Source organism: Netta rufina (genome assembly GCF_964035555.1).
Source record: "Netta rufina genome assembly, chromosome: 1".
Classification (NCBI taxonomy): domain Eukaryota; kingdom Metazoa; phylum Chordata; class Aves; order Anseriformes; family Anatidae; genus Netta; species Netta rufina.
The window spans coordinates 127,190,635-127,214,802 of NC_140123.1; the positions used below are offsets into that span (position 1 = coordinate 127,190,635).

The window sequence follows — 24,168 nt, forward strand, 5'->3', positions numbered from 1 at the left end:
TAAAAGAGGATTTTTTTTTCTCATAATCTTTAATATGTAGGGTCAGTCCTTTTCCTAAGTGTCTTCTGCACTTATCTTAGCTATACTTAGGCTTTAAGTTTTAAAAAAGTATAAAGAATTAAAAAATAAGCTTCAAATTGATGACTGCTAAAGATAAGCAAGCTACATTCTTCTGACACAGCAAGTTTCTGTAAGCTGTAACTCAATGACATTATCCTACAGCTATTCAAGTATAAAATGAGGATAGACTCATGAGTGTAATGAGTATAGCAGCTCCCTCCAGAATTTGATCACTATCAAGACACTGAACCCAATGCATTTTTCCTTTGGCCTTTCAGGAGTTAAACCCTTTTGTCTGAGTTTTACATCTAACATGACTTTTTTTCATTGTTGTCTCATGAGTTTTTTATGCTTGTTGACACTTGGTTTGGTTGAATATGAATGCTTGGAGGGGATTCAGTGACTTAGCATTGTTCTTGTTACACTCCTACTGTTTCTATATCAAACAAAGAGAGATGTCATGGACTAGCATGATCTGAGAGGTGATCCTGTAAACAGTGGTAATAGTGAAAGCATACATTCCCCTAGCTTTCCTATTTAGTCTGGGAAGACTAAGTGAAACTTAGGAAAGAGACACAGAGGACTAAAACTAAATGAAATGATTTGGCGTAATCCTTGATTATTTCTTAGATGTACATCTCCTACTTCTGATCATTTGGAGAGGTCTGGAATGAATTGTCAAAACTATTCAGAAAAGGTTCATTTCAACCATTTAAGTAACAAGGTCATCACTCTGTTCAGATGTTAGGTGCATTTCAAAAAAAGTGCTTCATGATATGTAGTCAGTCTGGGACGCAAGTTACAGATAGCAGACTTGCTAAGTAATTCTGTTTAATTCTAGACTTTTCCTGGTGTGATGAGGTTAAATGGACCATTTTTTGTCTCTTCCAGGAATACTTTCTCTAGGACAAAACCAGTCCAAGCCTCACTTTGACAAGTGAAATAAAAACAAGTTATGGAACAGACACATAAAAATTCTCTAGTAAAGCCATGCAAGCTGGAGATCTAAAGTTGCCATAGGATGTAAAAAGGATGTACAGTTAAATGAGTAGTTCAGGCTTCTTTCCAGAAGCAAGGTCCACACAAGAAGACACTATATAAGCACATACAAAAATTTTCCTCTCCCAATAAAAACCCAGAGTACAAAGCAGATATTAGTTCAGTGGTTTTATTCAGTGGTTCCCATTGTGAAGGTAGTGAAGAGAAAGCTAATATCTTCAACAGTCAATTGTTCCACTGACACCAGAGGAAAGAGAAAAAAGTCTGTGGATTTGGTCTAAAATTAAATAACAGCCTGGTGTTATTCAAAGAAGATACAGCAATACTGAAGGCTGTGAAGGCTACCTAGAAGGAACACACAGATCTTCCTTTGAAATACTGAAGAAGAGTTATCTGTCCCTTCTTCATTCTTGTTTCCCTCCCTAGTTCTCTGGCCAATTAGCCTCTGGTCAGGGACTCCTTGCTGATATAATTCAGCTGGCTTTCTCAAATAAAGGCAGAGAGAATGTGACAAGAAGGAAGCAATAAGTTAAAGGAAAGAAAAAATTACAGCTTAATTGTTGGAGACGCCTCTCAATGTGAAACACTGCTAGTAATGTTGCATATGTTTGTTCTGAGTGACAATAGGCAGGGCTAATATATTGACCATGAGCTCAGCAAAGTCTCCAGCACTGATCAAAAGTTTATAGAAGGTGACTGAACTGAAGGATTCACCTGAATAGTTACTGAGTCAGAGACATAAAGTCAGATTTCCTCTGTATTTGCTCTGTATCTTTTTCTGTTCTTTCAAGTAATATTTTTGTAAGTTCTGTCTACAGGAAAGCATTCTGCTTTAGTAAGGAGATACCAGGAGCTAGGTGGCTTAGCCATGTGAGAAGATATGGAACTCATATGGAAAAATATTTTAGTGGACAACTGACTGACTGCAAGATGACATGCTTGTTACTGTCATAGTTTTCTATGCAGCATCTAATTTTTTGCATTATTTAAGAATCAAGACTTTATTACGGAGCTCATAAATCAATTTAAAATTAAATTTCTTAGGTAGTGAAATATGGGGAGAAAGAATGAAACAACATAACATAGAGACAGACAAGTTTCCCAAATTTTCTGTGTGAGCTAGGGGATTGTATAGATATATCAGTGAGTCAGGTGAAACAACCCCAACGCACTATTTTTTACTTCATGACAAACAAATAAAATTAAAATTTCAAATAATTGAGACTGTGGGATATAGTTTAACTTGTCAGACTTGTATTACATTTGAGTGAACTCCCAAGTTCCTTCATCAGCAACTTCACATGATGCAAGCTCCGTGAGAAACAGTCTTTAGGTCACTAGATGTACTGGAGGTAAAACAGGAAAGTTATAGATGTAAAAGGTTATAAAATGCAGATTTTGCTAGATACCATTGACATTGTCACAGCCACTCCCTCTCAGCCTAGTGTTTTGGTAATTTGTAACAAAATTTAAATGCTGCGCTTTAGAAATAAGCTGCATTTCATATCAGTTTCCATCTGACCAGTCTTGCAGTTGACCATTCATTGGAATGGCATTAAACAAAGGCCTTTGTTTTACAGCAGATTGAGTGTACACAGCTGAAGAAAGTGGTTTGAACTAGCCTGATTTACCACTCTTTAAGCTCACACAATCTCTGCTGACAGGGATGGGAGAGTGAGGAGGAGCCTGGGGTCACTAAAAAGGCAACTTGGCACCATAATGTCCTCAGAGTCATAGCTGATTCCTCAGCAAGTGGCCATCTGTAACAAATACAAAAACATTGTTTTCTGTGACTTTTTAGGTCAGATATTTTGCTCAGGGGGAAGTTTCTTATGGGGATAGAAATACCGGGGACAGGACTTTTGGGTTTTGAGCAGAACTAGAAGAAGTTAAAGCCAACCACCTCACAAAATCTTTTTCTCAAAAGGTTATTCATTTTTTTCAAAATGTGTAGAAGCTCTCAACATTCACATTGCATGGCATTCATTTGGAATTGCCAGAGAACTATTTATTCCTGTCCTTCAATAAAGCAGCACCTAAATTCAACCCAAAGGAATGATCCCCATCCCCTTTTCTGTCTTTTCTCAGGAGAGTATCCAAAAATATGACATGACGTGCTTGTAAATATTCTTCGTTACAAGGGCCCCTTCAGACTTATCTGTATGCACTGTGTTTCCACATGAAAAGCTGCCAAATTCTGGGCACTTTCAAATGTCAGGTGGTATATTTGGAAAGTTGAAAATAAAGTCAGAGCATGGATTCAGGTTTTTGTGGGTGTCAAGGCACTTATCCCACATCAGCCTGCATTTAAATTCACAAAAATATTGTGTCACTTTAGGGTCCTGTGCCCAAACCTTCCGCTGTTTAGAACAACTGTCCAGCTGGTTTCCAAGTTTTCCCAGGTCCTGATGTTGCCGAATTACTCTGAATTCTACTTTTTTTTTTTTTTTTTTTTTTTTTTTCCCTAGGCTGTGTTGCCACTCCACACTGAGCAGAAGAGAGGGGAGAGTCACCTCCCTTGACCTGCAGAACATGCTTCTTTTGATGCCGCTCAAGATACAGTTGGCTTTCTGGGCTGCAAGTACACATTGCCAGCTCATGTCAAGCTTCTCTTTGACCCAGACCCCCAAGTCCTTCTCATTAGGGCTATTCTCAATCCATTCTCTGCCCAGCCTGTATTTGTGCTTGGGATTGCCCCGATGCAGAGCCCCGATGCCTTGCACTTGGCCTTGTTGAACTTCATGAAGTTCACATGGGCCTACCTCTCAAACCTGTCAGTGTCCCTTTGGATGACATCCTTTCCTTTAGTAAATTGTTTGGAACCAACATTATTGAAGCCCAGACCTGTCTCCTGTAGAAAAATAATGAAAGTAACGAGGTAAAATGGGAAGACTGCAGACTAGAAAGTGGCAGCTTTGGTTGCAACACAGGTGTGATGTTTCCTTGCAACCTTCCTTCTAAAGAAATGCAGTCCTCGTACAAAGATCTGAGACCTGATAAACTCTTAGCAAAATAATGGAATAACTGTGGTTGGAGTTCAGGAAGAAAAAGACGTTTTTTTCTTTGGAAGGAGTGGGCCACTCAGGAGGACTATAAAAATGTTATGAGGTTGTGCAGGGAGAAAGTTAGAATTGCCAAAGCCTAACCGGAGCTCAATCTGGCTACTGCTGTTAAAGACAATTTAAAAAGTTTTTATAAATACATAAACAAGAAAAGGAAGACTAAGGAGAATCTCCATCCTTTAATGGATGTTGGGGGGAAACATAGTGACAAGAGATGAGGAAAAGGCTGAGGTACTTAATGCCTTCTTTGCCTCAATCTTTAGCAGCAAGACTGATTGTTCTCCAGGTATTCAGCCTCCTGATCTGGTAGATAGGGGCAGGGAACAGAATGAAGCTCTTACAATCCATGAGGAAAGGCTTAGTGACCTGCTACTCCACTTAGACATACACAAGTCTGTGAGGCCAGATTGGATCCACTTGAGGGTACTTAGGGAGCTGGTGGAAGTACTCATTATTTATGAGCAGTCCTGGTATCAAGGGAGGTCCCAGTCAACTGTCAGCTAGTAAATGTGATGCCCATCTACAAGAAGGACTGGAATGAGGATCTGGAAAACTACAGGCCTTCCAGTCTACCTTTGGTGCTGAGGAAGGTTATGGATCAGATTATCTTGAGTGACATCACAGAGTACCTACAGGGCAACAAGGGGATCAGGCACAGTCAGCACGTATTTATCAAAGGCATGTCCTGCTTGATGAACCTGATCTCCTTCTACAATAAGGTGATGCACTCAGTGGATGGGGGAAAGGCTGTGGATATGGTCTACCTAGACTTCAGTAAGGCTTTTGACACCTTTTACCACAGCATTCTCCTGAAGAAGCCAGCTGCTCAAGTCTTGGATGGGTGTATGATTTGTTGGGTTAAAAGCTGGCAGGGTGGCCTGGCCCAAAGAGTCATGGTGAATGGAGTTATATCCAGCTGGAGGTCAGTCACTAGAGGTGTCCCCCAGGTCTCAGTACTGGGGCCAGTTCTCTTCAATATCTTTAGCAATGAACTGAATGAGGGAATTGAGTGCACCCTCTGTACGTCTGCAGATGACACCAAGTTAGGTGCAAGCACTGATCTGCTCCAGGGTAGGAGCGCTCTAGCACAACAACCCCATGCAACGCTACAGGTAGGGGAAAGAGTGGTTGGAAAGCTGCTCGCTGGAAAGGGACCTGGGGGTATTGGTCAATTCTGGTTGAATGTGGGCCAGCAGTGTGCTCAGGTGGCCAAAAAGGCCAACGGCATCCTGGCTTGTATCAGAAACAGTGTGGCCAGCAGGACTAGGGAAATGATTGTCCCTCTGTACTTGGGTCTGGTGAGGCCACACCTCAAGTACTGTGTTCAGTTTTGGGCCCCTCACTACAAGAAGGACATTGAGGTGCTGGAGTGTGTCCAAAGAAGGGAATGAAACTGGTGAAGGGTCTAGAGAACAAGCCTTATGAGGAGCAGCTGAGGGAGTTGGGTTCTTTTAGCCTGGAGAAAAGGAGGCTCAGGGGAGACCTTATTGCACTCCACAGTTACCTTAAAGGAACTGATAGTGGGGTGGGGATCAGTCTCTTCTCCCAAGCACCAAGTGACAGGACAAGAGGAAATGGGGAGGTATAGGTTGGATATTAGGAAAAATTTCTGTACTGAAAGAGTACAGAAGACCATCTGATTATGTTTAAGATCATCTAATAATATGAAAGATCATCTAATTCCACCTCCCTTCCCCCTACCCACCATAGGCAGGGACACCTTCCACTAGATCAGGTTGCCCAAGGCCTCATCCAGCCTGGCCTTGAACACCTCCAGGGATGGGGCATCCACAGCTTCTCTGGGCAACCTGTTCCAGTGCCTCACCACCCTTTGAGTGAAGATGTCATTGATGTCAGTAAGTCATTGTCACTGACTGACTATGAATTATATGAATCATTTAGTTTATGAAGAACCTTACAGTCCCCATTTACGGCAAGAAGTGGAGATTGAGACTATCAATCAGAAGGTTTTATTCCAAAGAACAGTAAAAAATGAGATGTTAATCTGGAGAGAATCCCTCTTTCCAAGTGGAAGTAAAAATTGCATAAAGTTGTCTTCCTGTGACTAGAAGTCTAACATCTGTAAACAACATTCTCCAAGCTCTGTCATGGAAAAATGTGAGAATCAATGTCATTTCTTCAGAGTTTTCCTTCAGGATAAATGGAAAAACCAAAACAAATCAAAATCTACAGAAGCAGCAACAGATTATTCTCCTAATTTTAGGTTTCTTAAGAGGAATCAGTGGCCAAAAATACATGTTTCAGGAGTTTACTTTTACATAAAGCTACCATTGAAATATATGACGAGTTTCCAAAAAGATGGGTGGTTGCACAGTTATCTCCCTTATTAGGAAAACCACTTTATTTGCAGTTTCTGATCCTCACTGACCCAAAACATTTTTAAAGCCTGGGCCAGAATGTGTCATTTTAATTGATGTCACATTGGGATTTATTCTTCTATACACTTTTCATTGCCCTCCCCATAAACAACCAAGTCTCTTATCCTCTTCTTCCCCTACAAATGCTTGTTTTATACCTTCTGACCCATTACTTCTTCTGGCACGTATCTGATTTCAGTTGGAAGATGCAGAGCAGGGTGTTTGGTATTCTGCAAGGGCATATTCATCTGGAAAGGAAAAAAGAAAGATGACAGTTGTATGAGAGTAAGAAATCATTCAGACCCCAGTCCCTGTGCATAAGATTAACACATTATGCTGAATTGGAAAACATCTTATAAATTTTGCTGTGGTCTTTCAGTTGTCAAGGCATTCAGTTGCAGGTCTGCACAGTCAGTGCCTAATGCACTCCTCTGACAGTGTTTGTGAGGACATGTCATTACTGTTATGACATGGGATGTGGATCGGGTAGTAGAACAGGCACTCCAGGGAGAATTCTCTGGATACTGCTGCTATTCTGCTGAGATAGTTCCCAAAGGTTATACCATTAGGTTATACTTGAGAAAAGCTTCTGAGAACCTGAGGCACAGTTTTGATAACAAAACTGCCGCAATTGGGTAATGCCTGATATATTTGTAGTTCCTTGAGGACATATCTAGAAAGGTGGTCAGGCTCTTAATATTCTAATTACATGCTTAAGCTTCTGTTGAGTTCAGCAGTACTGACATTCCTACTTAAGTATTTGAATTCCAGTATAGACTAGTTTTTTGACCACAGCTTACGGTGCCCATGTAAAGTAAAAATATGAGACAAGCTAGATTAGTGAAGTCATGAATGCTGTTGTCTTTGGGTTGCTGATTTTAACCATCATGTCCAAACTGGGGAAAGAAAGTGGAACTTTCTGTATGTAATTTGCAAGAAAGCAACTCATGACACATCACTTTCTAACCTGCTATATGTTTAAATGAAGCAAGAAATGAAAAGATGGGGACTTCTGCTGTCTATGTTTCTGAAAACCCTTTGCAGTCTGGTAAGAGAAAGCAGAAAAATTGCTAGCTTGCTTCTCTAACAAAGAGAAATAAAAGCAGCAGAAACATGAAGAGAAGCTTGCACAGAGACAGTAAGGGAAAATCCACTGTCCCACCCAGCAAATGCTGAGATAAATATTTTTTATTATTATTTTATTTTATTTTATTTTATTTTATTTTATTTTATTTTATTTTATTTTATTTTATTTTATTTTATTTTATTTTATTTTATTTTATTTTATTTTTTTGGTGTGCGTGTGTGTCTGCTGAGGTCACCTACCTGTTTCATAGTAATCATAAATATGTACTGCTGCTGGTTTGATATTTGACACAGGCAGGCTTTGCTCCACACTGAAGGAGAAGCTGATTGCTTTCTGGGAGAGCTGGAATTGGCAAGACAAAAAGATGAGGACTTTTTCTTTACATGTCTAGTCCTGAGGCTAAGGTTGAGTAGATGCATCTGGGCCAGACTAGATGACAAAGTACCATTCTACACTTCTCTCCAGATTGTAATCTTTAAATCAAATCAGACAATTGTTTAAATGTTGTTGCTAAACATGTTTTGTTGCTAAATATGTTTTGTTGCTAAACCTGTGAGCTATTTTCCTTCTTTCTTTTCATACTTCCATTGCCTATAATACAACCATTCTGTGATTACTGAAGCTTTCAGCACATCACCATTCTTCCTCTCACTAAAAGGTAGATATTTTATTTCCTTGCTTTTTCCCAGCTAAAACCACCTTCCTATGAACCTTCCCCCCCCCCCCCCCCCTTTTTTTTCCTCTAATCACATTGAATTCAAGGCTCCCAACCCCCCCTATTATTTTGTTCCTCAATCCATACTCTTGTAGCCAGACCCAAACTTTCCTCCTTACTCCTCTTCTTCATCTTCAAGCTTTCTGCTGTATGTCTGGGACTGTGACCCTGCTTTCCTCTCCATTTATTCTTGTTTTTATCTTGCTGATCTCTTTATAGGAATGGAGCCATGGACAGGGGTTCTGTAGAGCTTTCTGCAATACTGGTGCCCTGCTGTGTAAACCTTCCCATCTCAACATCTCAGGCTCTCTGTGAATTCAGAATACTGCCTCCGATCTTCCTTACTAGATCCTTGCAGACCAACTGATAACAATTATTGTATAAAAGGTAGATATAATTAATTTTGCTTCCTCCCTCCTTCCCCTTTTGGTATTTTAAGATACCTTGTGTTTTGATTTTCTTCCTTCTCCCTCACTCCCTTTGTTAATGTCACTGATGTGGGAGGAGCACTCTTTTCATACACACCTCTCTCTAAAAGGGAGGGGATGATATTGACTTCATATGATACACTTTCAGCTTTCATCAAATGATGAAAAGTGTCACTTAGCGGCTCAGGAATATTATGTTGACCATGATTTTTTGCAACATGGAATGCAACTTTGCTATGTTTGCAAAATGTTATTTAATCACATAGCATTCTTTCATGTATTAAAAGTAGTAACAAAGCTCTTCACAGTACACTACAACTATTGTATTTCTAGGTAACTTACTTACTGGAGGTTGGACAGGGTAAAGTCCCTTTAATTCTTTAAGGTTTGTATTCTTAATCTGCTTTTGATGTGATTTTTCTTTTTCTCTGGGAGCCTATTTTAAACTTCCATTTTAATAAAACCCAAAAGAAACTTCCCAAACTTACCTTCTGAAGGTAAAAGAAGATGTGGTTGTTCTTGATGTCTACGCGATCCACAACAGAATCTTGGTACTGAAGCTATGAATAAGGCAAGTGATACCAATTTTAACGTAAGAGGTTTGTCAAGGAGACTTACAAATAGCTATACGCTAGCAAAATGTTTAAAGTGGTTGCTGTGCTCCTGTTGTGCCACCGTGACATCTAGTGGCCAAAATAAAAAATGCAAAAAGTTGGGTGTTTTCATACAATGGCAAGCTGAATGAAAATTATCCTGGTTTTACTGGTCAGGTTTGGTGTGTGTGTCTTCTTATCAGCTTAAGTATAGTGTCATTTCAACGAGAATTTACAATCACACGATCATTTATGCAGGTTGAACTAACTTGCTTTCTGTAGTATATTTTTTAAAAATATTACAATAGAGCCAAAAAGTTTTAGAAAACTACATGAACAAAATTATTTTACTATTAAAAAATAAAATAAAATATAATGTTAAAACAAGCTATTTTTGCCAAATGGATGCAATGAGTGGGATGTCAATAATGTCATCATCATGGGGTTTCATCTTCCAAAGAAAAGTTATGAATGTCTTACAGTTCTAGACAAAAAGAAAATCAAAAAATCATGCCTGAATGATACGTGCTTTTAGATGCACCAAGCTGTGAGAAGATTCTAAAATAAATTGCATTGTTCTTTTTGTTTACTCGGAGTTTAAGTTTCATGATTGCTAGTGTATATCAAAATGGAATAACAGGAATAACAAGTTATGTGGATTGGCAGCCAAGTATTGAAGCAGCCACAAGTCTGGGCTAAATACTGAAGAGACCAGAGGATCTGACTTGGAGGGACCAGAAAGTCTGGGTCTGTTACTGGAGACACTAATAAGGTCTTGGGGTCACATACTGGATAGGCCAGCAGTCTGGGCTAGCTAGCAGAGAGACTTATTTGTGTGTGTTTGTGTCTGTATGTGTCTACATGAGGCAACTGGGAAAACATACCAGTCCAGCTATATTATTGACTACGTACCTAAGGTCTATGTATTGGAGGTACCCACCATGCATATGTGTAGGTGCAAGAGGTCTCAGTCCCAGACACTGGAGTGGCTGGAGAGGCCCTGAAGGTGTCCAAGTGCCAGTATAAGGCAGTGTGTGGCAGACCAAGGAACCAGGGGCAGCTATTGGTCAGACTGAGTGTCTGAGGCCAGCTACCAGAGGATATTCCACATTATGTTAATGCATATATACCTATATCACTTCCAGAAATGAGCTTTCATCCTAATCAGACAGAAAGAGGAAAAGGATAAGGCCACCTGTGCTATATGTGCCTTTTCTGTCTCGTTTGATCTGTGTGGCCAGTCATTTATAGCTGTGTAGGTGTATTGTGCGCATGTGTGCCTATTGGGAACACATGCTTAGCCTTACTTGCTGACTGGACTTGGAGAATGCAGTCTCACCTTTTTTGAGCTACTGAATTTGGCAGATCCTAACAGATTTGTCTTCAGCAGATGAACAGCTGCAAATTTGACAGAGTATGTGACAGAAGACAGTGACCAGGGACTTTGTAGAATCCCCATTGGTTCACAATTTGCTAATCAGTGACTATTTTTGCCAACCTCCTCTATTTTCAAGGTTTACCATTCACTTTGCTCCCATTTTTTACCTTTTTCAGGGAAGATCTATCGGGAACAAAACCCGAGAGCATTTTCACATCAATAATAGCCATGTTGGAGACGTGGCGGTTCCCTGTGTAACTGAAATGAGAAAACTTCTATTAATGTCCAAATGAAGAGGAGACCGGTGAATGAAATTTTCAGCTCTAACTCACAAACAACTCAGATAATCTCTAAACTGGATGGCTCTGATGTTCCACTGGTTTACAGCAAGTGAGAGAAATTTAGTAGTGAAGGATGAGAGAGTTAGGATATTGTCCCGTTTGTCTTCCTGCAGGCGCACAATGACAGTTAACTGCCTGTACTTAAATCCTCCCTTGGGTATTTTACCAAACTGAGAATGCAAGAAGGTAGATCAAAAAGAGGAAGTTACCTGGCAGAGATGACAAGGTCAAACTTTGGTGGGAAGTTGTTTGTGCAGGATACATTGGCCGTCTGTACAGAGAGAGAAAATCCTGCAACTTGGTTTGGCAGATGCACGTTGTATCTCAAGGTTGTCTGAAAGAGATGGAAAGCATGAGATGGTCATAGATCTACAGATTTTGGTGGCTTTGACATGAGGTATAGAAGGAAATGAGGTAAAGAGGACCCCTGCTTAGTTCTCACCAGGGTCGTGGTGAGTCTCCAGCTTGCTTACCTGCAGATAGACACAGCCAGTGCCATTCACATCCATGCTGTAATTCCCTGGAACAGTGGGTAAGGAAGCCTGCTGCAGTAAGAAGCGGTTCTTGTCATTCACCTGGAAGGCCTTACTGGGGAACTGCATGAAGCTGACCTTGACTGTGTTATGGCTTTCCTTAGTGAAGGTCAGGTATCCATACTTGGCTAAAGCTTGGAGAGCAACAACAGTGTCCTGAAAAGAACAATACGATCCCTAATTAGACAGATACACAGCTGTGAAATAGAGCATGAAATTAGCAAAATTGCCGTTTTCCATTGTCAGTGATCAGTCATAAAAGGAGGAGGCCTTTGTAAAGAGCTAAGGAGAGAAGCTACAAGTTCTGGGTTAATGGGATTGAATTATCTCAGAAACTCTGGTATACATGTAATGCTCTGTCAACAGTTACCCTTATCTTCTGCTAACTTGAAAATTGGGTAAATTCCCATTTACTGAAACTCAAAAATGTGTGAAGCTGCCTACGAAGACCATAATGTGCCCTACCAAGGGGACTTATATGAGCACCATTTATCAAATATTATTCAAACAAATATGTGATGAAGAAACATCATACTTTTGAGATCCAGCTTGCAGGCTGGACTGTTCCCAGAATCTATTCTTTTTACCACACCCATTTGTCACCTGGCTGGATGAGAAGCCTCCATATGGGTTCTGTTGTTTGACAAGCCAGTACACGATGCGAGAAATGTATGATAAGTCATCTGGAGTGAGTTCAGCTTTGTTGAGCAACGCCAGCAGCACATAGCTGGTCATTTCAATCTCAGCAGAAGGGGCACGGGAATAGAAGATGGGGTAATGTTCTGCTGGTGGCTTATTTTCTCTCTGCCAGTGAACTGAACTACCTGAAATGAGAAAAGCAGGATGTAAAAAGCATGAAAATGTTACTTGCTGATTAATTCACTGCAGAATCACATGGGAGATACGCATACAATTCCCCACCTTCCTTTACCTAAGAGGTTTTTTTTTTCAGCCTATAATGTTCTGAGTTGTATGAGTTTTAGTTTAAGTACAGAAAAGAACACAGGAAGGGATGGGAAAGGAATTAATAAAGTGAAGCTGTACAAGTCAAAGTGGGGGATGAAGTGGAGGCAGTGCAGCAGTAGGATGCCAATATGGTCATGGAGTGGAGCACATGACACAGTAAAGGGAAGACTGGATTTGTCCAGCCTGTAGAAGAGGAGGCTATGTGCAGTCTTCCACTGCCTTGGACTGGAGTCTTCCTGACATCAATTACCACCTAGATTATTTCATAATTCTAAGAACACCAGGCCACAGCTCAATCTTTTGTGAGGCCAAAAGACATGAAGAGAGATCATAGAGGTAAACTCAGTAGCATAGCTGACAGGAAATAAGAAGGGAGCAACATGAATGAGAATACTGTACATCAGACTAATTGCATCATAACAAAGGCCTTCCCATCAGCTGTATTGCCTGCATCAAGGCCATACTTCACTTACCATCTCTGGTAGCTCTTTTATCCAACTTCTCAAGGAAAAATTTGGATTTTTCCTCTTTGTCAGCTAAGCCATAAACATAGGCAAAGAGGGCCTGGTTATACAGGTTGTGGATCCCATTGCTAAACGCAGTCTCCAAACAGTTCATGCCACTCTGAACCACAGGACGCTAGTAACACAAAATATAGTAGGGTTGTCAGGTTACTCGGGTTTGTGTCTCGACATCTCTTTAAAGATCTTCATCACTTCTTAAGCTGCCATCACTGACACCTCATGCTAAGATGTATGCAATCCATTACATGTTTATAGGCCTGCAGCGTGTGTTCTATAAAATGTGGTCTTTCAGCAGTGTTGCCTTCTTTCTGCATTTATTTAGAGGCAGCATGACTAACAGAGCATGGTTTCTTTTCCTGACTTGTGTGATGATCTTATGCAGGTGAATCCTTTGACTCTTGGTTGCTCCATTTATAAAACAGAGAATATTTTTAAAGAGTCATGTAAAGTATATTGATCACTCACAATGAAGTACATTCTCTCAGATGAATGTTATTACTCATCGCTAGCTATAGCTATCAAGAAAACTCTTCACCCTTTTAGCCTTACAGAGTCTCTCTATGAGCACTGCTTCAGCTCAGATATCACCACCACACTGTTAACTGTAGTCTGACTGCAGCCTTACTTTATAGGGGTGACACCAGGCTTCAGAGATTCTCACAGACATTGGGAACTAAGTCCACAAGACTGAATCATCCTGTAAAATGTTTTTATCCTGTCTATCTTAGATACAGAAATGATGCCTCATCTCGCAGCATCTAGTCTTGTAAAACTTAGTGTGCTTAGAATACAGTTGTCAGACTGGGAACAATTCTCTTCTTCCTTATTGTACGGAAGAACAAAGATTTGGGCCAGGTTCTCGAGGATATACAGGAGGCGTATTACAGAGAACAAAACTCGGTTCTCATTCCCCCAAACCTATTAAGTATTCCAGCCAGCTAAGTATTTCAAAAATCTCATCGTTTTCTTCCAGTGTTAACAATCACACAGGAATATAGAAACATAACTTGGATATAAAGGCACAGAGAAAGTTGTAGGACTGGAGGTTTGGATAGCTTGGACTTTGGACTGGACAAATTCAGAGAGAATTCTAGACTGGACTCTGGATGGAGTGGGCAAATTCAGTCCAGATTTTATACCTACATAGACTGTGATTGTTTAACACAGTTGGATTCCTTGGGGATTTTACACCTTCAGATGAACTTATACAAACTAGATAAATAACTAATCTATAATACACATCAAATGCTTCTGGCAGCTGCAGAGTTCTGTAGACAGATTTCCTGAGCTGACCATACTGTCCTGGAATCAATATCTAAGACATAAAAAATATGGATGGGAGGATTATGACTTGCACATTATTTCGTATATGGCTGACCAGGCTAATAAAAGATAACAACATAAAATATCTACCTCAACAGAGTGTCCAGCCTCCAGCAATGCTGCCACAACATACGCTGTGAGCGAGTATTCACCTTCTTTTCCACCCTGAAGAAAACATAAGCAAAATTAGGTCAGTACAGCTATCCTAGAAAGAAATGAAATATGAATTCATTCATGGTCTAGATAATAGAGTAGAGACCAGAAGCAACTTCTGTCTCCCTGTGTGCACAAGAACAAGAAAAATAAAGATCTCTCAGGATAAAGCCAAAATTGTAATTTTTTGCTGTCTTTTTTCTTTTACATGTCTTCAATAAAGCACATTATAGCCTTGAGCTAAATGCAGTGGTGGAAAATAAAAGCTGAGACTTCTAGCTGGGAAAGTTCTACTTGTTTCTACCTAATAATCAATAGAAGACATAACAATCTTGCCCAGCTTATACACGAGCAACACTAGAGAACGGTACTAGGAAGAGTACGGGTGTGATAATAAATTTGGGTCTGGCAGAAATAATATAAATCAATCCCAGTGGCAGGACTGGAAGTTTCAGAATATACTGAACTCAGTTACCTTCAAAGCATTGTTGAAATGTGACCCAACATTTTCAAAGCAGCCATCTGATTTCTGTTTGCTTGCCAGCCAGATCAAAGTTTGTGACTGGACATTGTTGTCGATGTAGATGTATCGTTTGGCTTGTGCAAATGACTTGTACACAAAGGCAGTGAGCCTGCAGGTGAGCCAGAAACAGAAAGCAAATAGTTGTGAACAAGATAAAGAATGCTTACCAGCAATTGGATATGCATTGAAGCAAACATAAAATGAACTCCATAACGTTTGTGGTAAAAGAAACGAGTACTTTATAAATTTTAAATAAATTGTTAAAATCCTGGTATTACAAACTTCTCTATTACTGTGCTAAAGCCATTCCTTCAGAGCAGGGGTAAAGCATAGACACATCTTGATGACTGATGATAGTAATTTCTTATCATAACTAATGGAACTATGAAATAATCTGTGTGGGAAGGAACTTCTGTAAGTCTGCAGTCCCACCATCTGCTTAAACTAAGGCCAACTTCAAAGCTTGGTCAGGTTGCTCAGTGTCTTGTCTAGTCCAGGGATCCAGGGATGGAGATTTCCACACCCACCCTAGGCACCTGGTTGAGTGTTGCACCCTTCTCATGGGAAAGACTTTTTTTCATTCTGTCCAGTTTTCCCTGTCGTAAATTTTGTATGGAAAAACTCTTTTCCTTACTCTGTGTACCTCTGATAAGAGTCCAACTCTGTCTTTTCTATAGATCTTCTGGTCTAGGTAGTGGAGGGCTGCACCTAGTTTATCCATTAGACTCCTCTTCTAGAGGCTGAACAAATCTAGTTCCTTGTCTCTCCTCGAACATTATGTGTTCCAGTCGATAATCATCTTATAATTGTTCTGTTGCATTCTCTCCAGTTTATTAGTATCTCACTTACTGGGTGATCAAATTAATTGAGCTATGTCCATTTAGACAATTAAAAATAAGAACCATTTAAAATTTTGAACTTGTTTCAAAGATTCTTAGCTAAGGAAATAGAAAGCGTCACCACTTACCACACACTCCCTTCCCCATCTCGTGTCCCAAAGGAGCTGTAGGATCCATCCCGGTGTTTGTATGATAGCTGCTTTTGGTAGCCTAAAAGTACAATAAAGAAGACACTTTCTTATCACAGAAAAGGACTAGTCCTGCTGTTTATTCAACTGAAGCAGTAAGACTTTGGTATTTAATATTAAGTACTACATGTCTGGTGAATAATATCAGCCATTAGGATTTCTAGCTACTTTTGCTCCTGAGAGTACCAACTGCTTCTTTGGGGTGCTGTCATTGACTGCTTATGTGCAGTACATGTGGTGCTAGAATTCGGAGATCTGTGTTCACTGTCTAGAGTTCACTGCGTACTATCACAATGATCACAATGGAAGAATGTGAAAGGCTCTCACCTGTAATTAAATAACCAGTACCCTTGGCTCTAATCTCTTCAGTCAGCTGCCCAGTTTTATTCAGATAATCAAGGGCATAGATGTTGGGTGTGAACAAGGCCATGTTCTGTTCTCCACAGCCATACGGCATATGAAGGAGGTTTTCCATATTCCTCAGAGCTGTGCCCAAGATGTCTCCTGAAGAATGAAAGGTATAAGGAGTCCAGTTCAGTTCAAATTTTTATTTTCTTACACATTTTTTTACATTGTTTTATTCTACATTATTACGAGCTCATTATTATGATACTCTATATGACCAATACATAGTAAGCACAGTAACCAAAGACACAGCTTAGAAGAAAGACCGAAGTACCCCCATATTGATTTTGATTTTTGATTTTTGGTGCTGAATGCCTGCAAAACTGCAAATTTGGGAAGGAACCAATCACTGGAATGATTGATGCTGACTGGTATGTTTTCTGAGAATTAGCTGTGAATGTTTAGAAGGGTTAGAATACCCTGGCCTTTAGAATGTGCTTCCCATTTGGTGGGTACATATGAAAATGAGGTTTGGGGGTATATTGCTGATGGGCTACAGAGGCTGTATTCCACAGTACCAGCACACCACACACTGACCCAGACATGCAAAACAATTACTTTTAGAAAGCAATCTGAGTTCAGAACCTCATTGAGGAGAACTGTTGGTCTTAATAATGACTTTAAGGTTCACAGAGCTGATTGGGATGTATAAGTCTCATTCTATGGGTATTTATAAACTGACAATTGTTTTTCATTATGCAAAAGTATAAATTTGAATTGTGCTGTCAGCATATCTCTGAAGTCTTCTTTCCAAGAAATAAAAATGTGTTGGTTTTGTTTTTTCGAGAAGTCTGCTGTAGCTTAATTTTCAGCTGAATCAACTGTTTTACTACACATATACATACACATACTACACTATATGCTAATGCGATATCACCTGGAATGTAATATATTGTAATAATCTGACTGCTTTTTTCTATCCTCTTTTGATACAATATGAGATAATTCTGAGCAACTTCTGTCTTTGGCATTTTGGAAAGTAGAAAACATTTTCTCTAAATCGAGATGAAGTATCTCCTCAACTTTAGTTTTGCATGTGTATACATGGTGGCTCTGGGTTCATCATAAGGGAAAAAATGCTTTACTTTTAATTTTAGTCTAGATACTAAACTTACCGATGACAGAGAAATAAGCTCTGGCTGATCCCTCCACCAGGTTTCTTGGCAGGTTGAGAGACACTGGTTCTGAAACTGTTTTGCCTGACAAGAAAATATAGCTAAGAATTGTTGAAAACATCTTCCTTCCCCCGATCTTTACTTTCTATGCATTACTACAGTTATTATTTGCTATCTTGGTAAAGAAACCACTGCAGAGCCCATACCCAATGAGTCTAAGGTATCTCTGAAAACTCTGAATTGTAAGCCCAGCTCCTTAACCCTGAGACCATCCCTCCTCCCCTGGGAAGATCTCTGTTTTCATAGGAGAAAATTAAGAAGGCAGTGAGGTATTTCCATCAGTTCCTTCAAATGAATGAATAAATTTGCCTTACCTTTTGTGCAAACTAGGGAGCTCTGAGTCAATTCTTTTTTGATACCTTCAGGCTGTTTGATTGCAGAGAAGTTGTCAGAGAAAGAAAAAAAGTTTAAAATGTCACTATGAAATCAGGAACAATTAAGCAGTGTATAGTATTACATGGAAGTGGCTATCCAGAGAATGCACCCTCCTGTACCCTGTCCTGCCATCTCCACTGCAATATCTCTTGAGCCGTGGCTTACTCTGTTTCTTAAACCACAAACTGTGCTGAGCACCATCCTTCTTAGAAAACAGTTATAAAATAGACAGTTCCAGCCTCTGAGAAGGACTTGAGGACAGTCATGTGCCTGCTGCTTTATGATGCTCAAGGTAAATCCCATTCCTTTCATATCTGTCCTCTCCTCCCTGGTATTACAGTCACAGGTGAAAGGCACATACAGGTAAGGAATTAAATGTCCCTTATGGCTACAGCTCTGCTGACATTCAAGGAGTGTCAGGACATGTATGCTCTTGGATGCCATGGATCATTGTGAATTCCACTCTTGGATTCATAAGGAGACGCCCTACTGCACATAGCTCTATCTGTCAGCTGTCTTGCCTCCTAACACTAGTTAACTGCTTCTAACCCACAGCCATAGGCACTGAATTTTCCAAAAAGAATTAACCCCTTGTAAATTTTTTACTGTACCTCAACTTGTAATGTTTGAATCAGGGTGTCCCTGCGAATTGTCCTCTCTTCTGAAGACGTGTTCTTTCCGGCATCCGTAGTATCCAGTTTGGCCTCAGCAGTAATTGTGAATTTCACCTCACCTGGAGAGCCAGCCACCAGCCCAAGAATAAAAGTTATTTTCATCATCTTCAGTTACACCTGGCTTTCACTGCCTCCTCCTAGTCTGACTGACAGCTGATAAATGTATTCAGTCTGAAGGCAATGTAAACAAATTTCATTAAAACTCCACATCTGTCCACTATTGGCAAGGAGTACTTTCCTAGGGACATAGTACAAGGGATGAAATAGGGATGGATCCTGGCTAAACAAATGACAGTACTCGCTATCACTTTTCACCATCTTTTAAAGAAAAGTCCTATCTGTAGTTCATTTTGAGAAGAATCTTTGCTAATTTAAGGTTTTGTTTGTTTGTTTTGTACTTCAGCTTTTGAGGCACTAACATATATAAACTTATAAACTACTATGATTGCTTTTTTTTAAAAGACAATGTTGACTTCAAGGCAGTGTAAATAGACACTACTGTTAAACTGTAAAGGACCAATATCCTCTGCCTATTGAGAAACCACTACAAAATTATTAGCAAATTTTATTCTTATTGAATACAGCTCATTAGGTGTAAAACTGTAAACTGAAGGATCATAGGCACATGAAACCCTGCCAGTATTTCATACATAACGACGCAAGTGAACAGTTCTTCCTAAAGTAGACAGGAAATGAACAACTCACTGCTTTTTCAGTGCATATAAGAGAACTTTAGCAGAGGTCCAATATTAAATTTTTGACACAACTAATGGAGTTGTCCAAAAACGTTTGCCTGTGGATTATTGATGCTTCATTAAAGAGTCAGAGCAACAAAGGTAGAAAGATAAAATAAGGATAAATCAGGGTAACCAAAAGACAACCTTACCAAGACTGAGGGGGCTAACAGCCCAAATATAGGTTTTTCTTTCATTGGCACACACCCTTGCTGTGTTTCCCTCTGGTGAAAGGACTTCTGCCTTGTAGTCACTCGACTCTGCCAGTATGGCACTGACCTGAGAAACAGAGAGAAAGAGCAAGAAGATTACAAATGAAGTAGACTGTCCCTAAAATGAAGCTGCAGGTCACAGGAGATGGTTACTTGCTGGAGAAGCTATTTGTCATCTGATTCTGAAGGATGGTTCTGGGAAATAGGGATGGCACGTTTCTCTAAGGAGGTAGCAAGCCTGTTTCTTTTCCGCCCACTGTTAATGGCTGTTTTTTACAGAAGTGTGCCGAGGTGTCTGTGCTTGTTTTATCAGTCAGGTCTTCTTATGACTAACTGCTACATACTACATACTCTGTATGTATTGTTTTGTACTGCACAGTACACATACTGTCTGCTCAAGTTCCTTCCTCAAGAGCAAAAATAACTGAATTGTGTAGGGATAAGGAGCAAACTTCTGTGGACTAGTTGGCCTTTTCTGATGAATCAAGAATGGATACTGGCAGAGAGGGTGAAAGAGTAATGTGTCAAGCTATGGCATAAGTTAAACACTTATTTCTGTATTTCTAATGTGTTATGCAGGATACAGAAGCAATGTTAGGAACTCTGGGAAACAGGCAAACCGTATCAGAATTGAAAGGAGACTTGATGTACCTGGATGCATTTGTCGAGGTAATTGAAGATGTTGGCTATTAAATTAAATTTTTCTCCCCGAATGACAGAGTATGGCAAGGTGAGATCCACAAAGAATGGTTGGAATGCTGTGAGCGAAACAGGTGAGGAGATGCCAAAGCCAACATCATTCTGCAAACAGAAAGCACTGGCTTTCCATTCTGTGATAGTGTCAGGGATGGTGTAAAAAACGTTAGCCTGTCCACGGGAACTGAGGAAAACAAGAAAAACAGATTAAGAAGTTATCTTTGGCACTTTCAAGGAAAGTTACAGAATAGGCCCCTGGCTGAGTTAGTACTTCTGTTTTCATTTCAGTTTTTATGAGATATCTCTCCATATTTTAAAAGATATAAAGTTGGAGGTAAAGATGAAGGTGTTGGTGAGCTAAGTTTTAAAAACACTTGAAAGAGTACTTGTTTTTTTAAATTTAGAAATATCATTTGTAAATGTTGAACATACTGAAAAAAAAAAAAAAGAAAAAAAATTAGAATGGATGCATAGTTAAGACAGAGATATTCTCTTTGCAGAAGCTATTATAACCTGGAAAGAAACAAAAACAAAACAAAACAAACAACAACAACAACAAAAACAACTGAGTTTTCTGCTGGTGGAAATAAAAAATATAATGAACAATAACAAGTTTTCCTCCTGTTTTTGTCTAAATTCTCTTATTTTATTCTTAGCCCTTATTCTTTCTCCTCATCAGAATAATAGTAGCAGAGAAAAGAACAGATATGAGTCACGGTTCAAGGAAGCTTGATACTGTAAACAAGACTGGGATGTCAAAGATCTGTGAGCACAATGAGAAAAGGAGACTCATATCTACAAAGTAGACATGCATTCCATTGATTCTTCCCAAAATTAATTTGAGCAAGATGCAGCAACTCAAAAATCCACAAAAGGTAAGAAATGAAGGTAAAAATACTCACTCAGTATGAATCAGATCCCAAATCCATGTCTCAGGGAAGTATTTCCGAACAGTGTTAACAAGGCTATTACCAGTAATCCTTGACTCATCTAGGAAGATTGTATATGGTTAAGTATACTATTAGAGAGGTCAGGCCAGAACAAACAATTAAATGAGATCTAAACTGCAATCAAATATGCGTGAGACCATAAATGGACACTAAGTATTCCATTGGAGCATTTTTCCATTTTTTCCCATAAGAAAAATGAAAACTCTAACAAATATAGGGCATAAGAAGGAACATTTTTTTTACCTATTTTGTCAGGGAAAATACTGGAAAATGTAGATATTTCACAAGGCACTTCACCTTTTTTCACATCGAAAGGTCTCGTCATCTAGTTACAAAGGCATTTCTTTGTCCTCTATCACTAGCTCTCTACGATTTGCAAATGTCAACACAGGCCAGAATTTCACCAAAGTATATACAGCTTTACAAACCTCCCTTAGAACTCGATCATTTTACCCTGTCCAGACAACTAAAATAGAGCTGAATATCCACTCAACTGGAAAACTACTTTGATTCAGATGACCAAATTACATGACTGAGATTAAAAACCTAAGACCATGGTTCTGTGGACTTGGATGAGATGTTAAACAAACAATGTAGCATGGAGGTGTTTCCAATTTCCTCAGACTTGTCAGTTATATCATGGAAATGATAGCACTTTGCTATTTTGCTGAAATTAGAATCATAGAATCACAGAATCATAGAAAAAAAATAGGTTGGGAGGAACTTCTGGAGTTTTCCAGTCCAATCTCCTTGAAGCAGGACAAACTTCAAAGTCAGCTCATGTTGCTCAAGGGTCTTGTCCAGCTCCGTTTTGAAAACCTACAGGGATGGAAATCCCAAAACCTGGAGAACCTCTTCCAGTGCAGCATGGCTCTTATGCAGAAGAACTTCTTCCTAGTGTTGAACAGTAATTTCCCTTGTGGTAACCTATGACGATTACTTTTGCTCTTTTGCTGTGAAAACTTAACTAGGAGGAAAAATAGCTATACCATTTGCTGATCTATAAAGTGCTTTTGAGACTATTTGCTAAGTATGCTAAATGTTGTGTGAATTCTTAACATTGGGAATTTGCATCATTTTTCTGCATTGGCATTTCCTTTTATTTAAAAGGAATATATATATATATATAAATATTTAATTGTGAGTTAGTGAAAAAAAAAAACCTTGAAAAACTGATACCAATTTATGAAAGCAGCATCCCAATATTCTCTGTCTTTCCCATATTCACCTTGTACCTAAGTGAGAGAGAAGTGACTTCACTTCTGTGAGGACTGTCAGCAAGAGATAACAAGAGGCAAACTGTGAAACAGAGACCTATTTCCAAAACTCAGCATGCTATCTTGTATTTTCTACATGCAGCAATTTTGAAGACTAGGCACACTGGGAATGGAGACACATCATGAACTTTCTTTTACCTGCGCCATAGGCACCACCAGTGACACCATGTTCTAAATACACATGGTCATCTCCTCGATTTGTCATGTCTTCGTTGCACAGAACTGGCTTCCGCAGCACAGAGTTGGTGAAAACCTTCAGGCCCATATCCTGAATGTAAATGAATCAATTAATTTTGTCACTCAGTGCATGTACTAGTTATCATGCTATGCTATGTTATACTATGCCATGTTTCCCATCTGAGTTATCATCCCTCATCTTTCTTCTCCCTCCTCACATGCCAGCCTTTCAACCTTGAATGTCACAGGTCACTCTTCTCTCCTACATCTATGTCATTTCTATGATGCAGACACCTGGTGTTCTGTGAAGTGCAGTATTGACAGAGGTTCATTGCAACCGGACAAGGAAAGTCATGGAGACATCCATGGAAACCAGTGGCCTGCATAATGGACTTGGATCCTTACTAGGAATGTTGAGGTCATGAGCCAAGGTCATTGTCCTGTTTAGGAAATGTGTACTGAAACATGGGCAGGATTCCAGTGAACATGTCTAATAGTGATTCTCAGTCTTCCTGAGTAAGATGTAGGGTTGAGAAGGCAGAAATTGTGTGACTGGAGGCTTAAGGTAGTTCCAAGGATCAGAACCACCGCCTGAGAAAGTTTAATTCTAATGTGCATGAATTCTTCTGGACTACTTCTCACTTAAAGAGCCACATAGAGCACATACCCTGAAAATCTTGTAGGCATCACCATCACGACTGACATTAACAGGTTCATAGTACAAGCCATCAAAAAAGGTGGTTTTGACTGGGGTGCACTCCTGGATTTTGTCATCTTGCAGGTTGAGTCCATTGTAGTAATAGCCATGTAAATCACTCAAACGAAGCCGGTAGTACACCTGGGAGGTGAGAACAACAGATGTAAAAACAAGGAAAGGTCCCAGGCAGGTGCAAAATTCTGCTTCACCAAAGCCAAGGGCTTTGGTGAGCCAGCTCTAAGACACAGTGATACAGTATAAGGGCTCTGTCTGTTATACCATGAAAAACTTTCATGAGTGCAGACTGAAAGTGTAGTAAGTCCAGTGAAAACTATGTGACAGGATTTACAAAGCAGTCCGTTCTAAAGCATCCTCATGGTGCAGCATGTATCCACTCTCTCACTTCAAGGCAAAACTGCCTCTGAAAGCATGAAATGAGCAGGATCTCTATAGTTTTTCAAAAGTATGGGACTTTCTTTCTTTCTTTTCCTTCCTTCCTTCCTTCCTTCCTTCCTTCCTTCCTTCCTTCCTTCCTTCCTTCCTTCCTTCCTTCCTTCCTTCCTTCCTTCCTTCCTTCCTTCCTTCCTTCCTCCCTCCCTCCCTCCCTCCCTCCCTCCCTCCCTCCCTCCCTCCCTTCCTTCCTTCCTTTCTCTCCCTTCTCTCCTTTCTCTCCTTCTCTCTTTCTTTCGGCATACTGTTAAAATGT

General features: G+C 39.8%; 1 protein-coding gene across 1 annotated transcript in view; it reads right to left on the reverse strand.

Annotated features, from left to right (window-relative positions):
* Positions 1–6,694: 6,694 nt before the first annotated feature.
* Positions 6,695–24,168, reverse strand: part of LOC311207311 (ovostatin-like) — a gene marked incomplete at its 3' end in the record, with an annotated part of 30,015 nt that continues 12,541 nt past the window's right edge. The window contains exons 16-35 of the mRNA XM_084283293.1: positions 23,433–23,603; positions 22,727–22,856; positions 21,264–21,351; positions 20,317–20,545; positions 19,606–19,732; positions 18,657–18,778; positions 17,985–18,036; positions 17,611–17,694; positions 16,418–16,594; positions 16,031–16,112; positions 15,016–15,172; positions 14,478–14,552; positions 13,010–13,179; positions 12,178–12,394; positions 11,515–11,730; positions 11,251–11,375; positions 10,868–10,958; positions 9,218–9,289; positions 7,826–7,928; positions 6,695–6,747 (exon numbers count right to left, since the gene is read on the reverse strand). Coding sequence (XP_084139419.1) covers positions 6,695–6,747; positions 7,826–7,928; positions 9,218–9,289; positions 10,868–10,958; positions 11,251–11,375; positions 11,515–11,730; positions 12,178–12,394; positions 13,010–13,179; positions 14,478–14,552; positions 15,016–15,172; positions 16,031–16,112; positions 16,418–16,594; positions 17,611–17,694; positions 17,985–18,036; positions 18,657–18,778; positions 19,606–19,732; positions 20,317–20,545; positions 21,264–21,351; positions 22,727–22,856; positions 23,433–23,603 — 2,541 coding nt within the window. The remainder of the gene's footprint in view (positions 6,748–7,825; positions 7,929–9,217; positions 9,290–10,867; positions 10,959–11,250; positions 11,376–11,514; positions 11,731–12,177; positions 12,395–13,009; positions 13,180–14,477; positions 14,553–15,015; positions 15,173–16,030; positions 16,113–16,417; positions 16,595–17,610; positions 17,695–17,984; positions 18,037–18,656; positions 18,779–19,605; positions 19,733–20,316; positions 20,546–21,263; positions 21,352–22,726; positions 22,857–23,432; positions 23,604–24,168) is intronic.